Source organism: Elaeis guineensis, chromosome 1, assembly GCF_000442705.2.
Source record: "Elaeis guineensis isolate ETL-2024a chromosome 1, EG11, whole genome shotgun sequence".
NCBI classification, from domain to species: Eukaryota; Viridiplantae; Streptophyta; class Magnoliopsida; order Arecales; family Arecaceae; genus Elaeis; species Elaeis guineensis.
The window spans coordinates 172925136-172926911 of NC_025993.2; the positions used below are offsets into that span (position 1 = coordinate 172925136).

Sequence of the window (1776 nt, forward strand, 5' to 3'; positions counted from 1 at the left end):
ACTTGCGAGATGGGTGGTAGAAAGGTAGGTGGAATTGCGTAGTGGTATTTCCAGAACAATGTTCAAGACTACTAGAACTATTTCACATTGACTCTGCCTTCTTTCTTTTCTTTTACCTTCTCTCTTGCTCCTAGATATATAATATAAAATGTTATCTGCTTTCATACCTGTTTTTAACTGTTAGAGCTCCATATCTCTCTCTCTCTCTCTCTCTCTCTCTATATATATATATATATATATATATATATATTAGACCTAGAGCTCCATCTTCCACATCTCTATATAATATAATTACATAAATCCTTCTTGCCCTATCATTAAATATCAGCAGCGTCGAATTCCCAGCTCCTAAAATCACAGAATCTTTATTCAAATCCTTCCAGATAAGAAAACTAAATATCATTTCATTGGACATTCAAGATGAAGAAAATCCTAATACCTAAAATTTTATCCTTTTCACTTCCGAAAGGCCCTAAAACTACTTATTTAATTTGGGCTTCGGGGTCAATGATGATAGAAAGGTGGCCAATATATATATAATCTTAAACGTTACGTTGCCTTCTCTTTTCACAGCCGGATGTCACCACTAGAAGTGAGAACCCAATCATTGCCTGTGTAAATTGGATTCCCACCAGGAATCCCTCTTCCAAATCCTTAATTCATAGAAATATCGCAGACTTGCGGCATCAGTGTAAGCTGTGGGAGAGCAGAAAAGATGGAACTGCATCAAGACATGCATCAAAGAAGCAAAGATATAGATCGGATGCTACAGGAACTTCTAATGTTCTGCCCTCGGACATCCGATCACATCCCCACTGGGAAAAATGAGAATCTTCTTCTGTTTGGGCAGAACATTAGAAGCTCCTGTAACATTTGATCTATATCTTTGAGCTAACCCACACCCTTGTTACACTCGGAATTTGTGCAATCCAGTGCATTTTTATGGAAAAGGCTCCAAATCACCATCGTAGAGTCTCCTCTTCTCTTTCATTCTCCCAGGCCATTTCATCTAGTAGATAGTAAGAACTAGCGATATGGGGAAAAAGAAAACAACGTTTAATAACTTGAAGCAAACACGTCCTGAAGCTTTGTTAATATGGTGCGCTTCGAATTAAGAAATATAAAAAAAAGAGAAGGGGGGCGAGAGAGAGAGAGAGAGAGAGAGAGAGAGAGGGAGAAGCAAAGGAAAGCACAAGTCATAACCTTAGGGACAGGTCGATTTCATCAACCAGCTCTCCTTTGTCGTCTGATACCTTATAACTCCCAGGCCATGTCGAGACCCTCGTCTCCTCGGGGCTCACAAACTTCCCTACATTATACTTGCTCTCCTCCTTCTGTCTCTCTGACACGGCTCCTGTCGAGCTTGCATGCTGGTGGAGGACCGTGGCCAGCTCCCGACTCCTCTTGGCAAGGCTCCTCTCGAGCTTGTGCGCATTCTGGTGACCCCCGAGAGCTTGCGAGCTATAGAACTTTTTCTGGCAGTAGTTACACGGGAATACCCCAGCCGGCGCGGCCAGCTGGGATGATGGCTGGAGGCCTAAGTCAAGGTTTAGCTCGTGGTTCTCCGGTTCCATGTCCAAGGACTTGGAGGAAGCAGAAGAGATGTAGTAGATGGGATTGTGAGTGTGTGGTATTATATCAAGAGAAGGTGTGGTTGGTTAACTTTGATGCAATGTAAAATTAGAATGTGAGGTAACGGTCTACTGCTCCTCTGGGACACAATAGGGGGGGAAGACGGGACCAGGACGGGGTCTGGAGCAAATATCGGTGGTTGGA

General features: G+C 43.0%; 1 protein-coding gene across 1 annotated transcript; it reads right to left on the reverse strand.

Annotated features, from left to right (window-relative positions):
- Window positions 1-959: 959 nt before the first annotated feature.
- Window positions 960-1574, reverse strand: LOC105039618 (uncharacterized). Its single transcript, XM_073256025.1, has 2 exons — window positions 1204-1574; window positions 960-1026 (listed from the first exon to the last, which is right to left on the reverse strand). Exons 1-2 carry the CDS (start codon window positions 1572-1574, stop codon window positions 960-962), a joined length of 438 nt encoding a protein of 145 aa, XP_073112126.1.
- Between the last annotated feature and the right edge of the window lie 202 nt (window positions 1575-1776).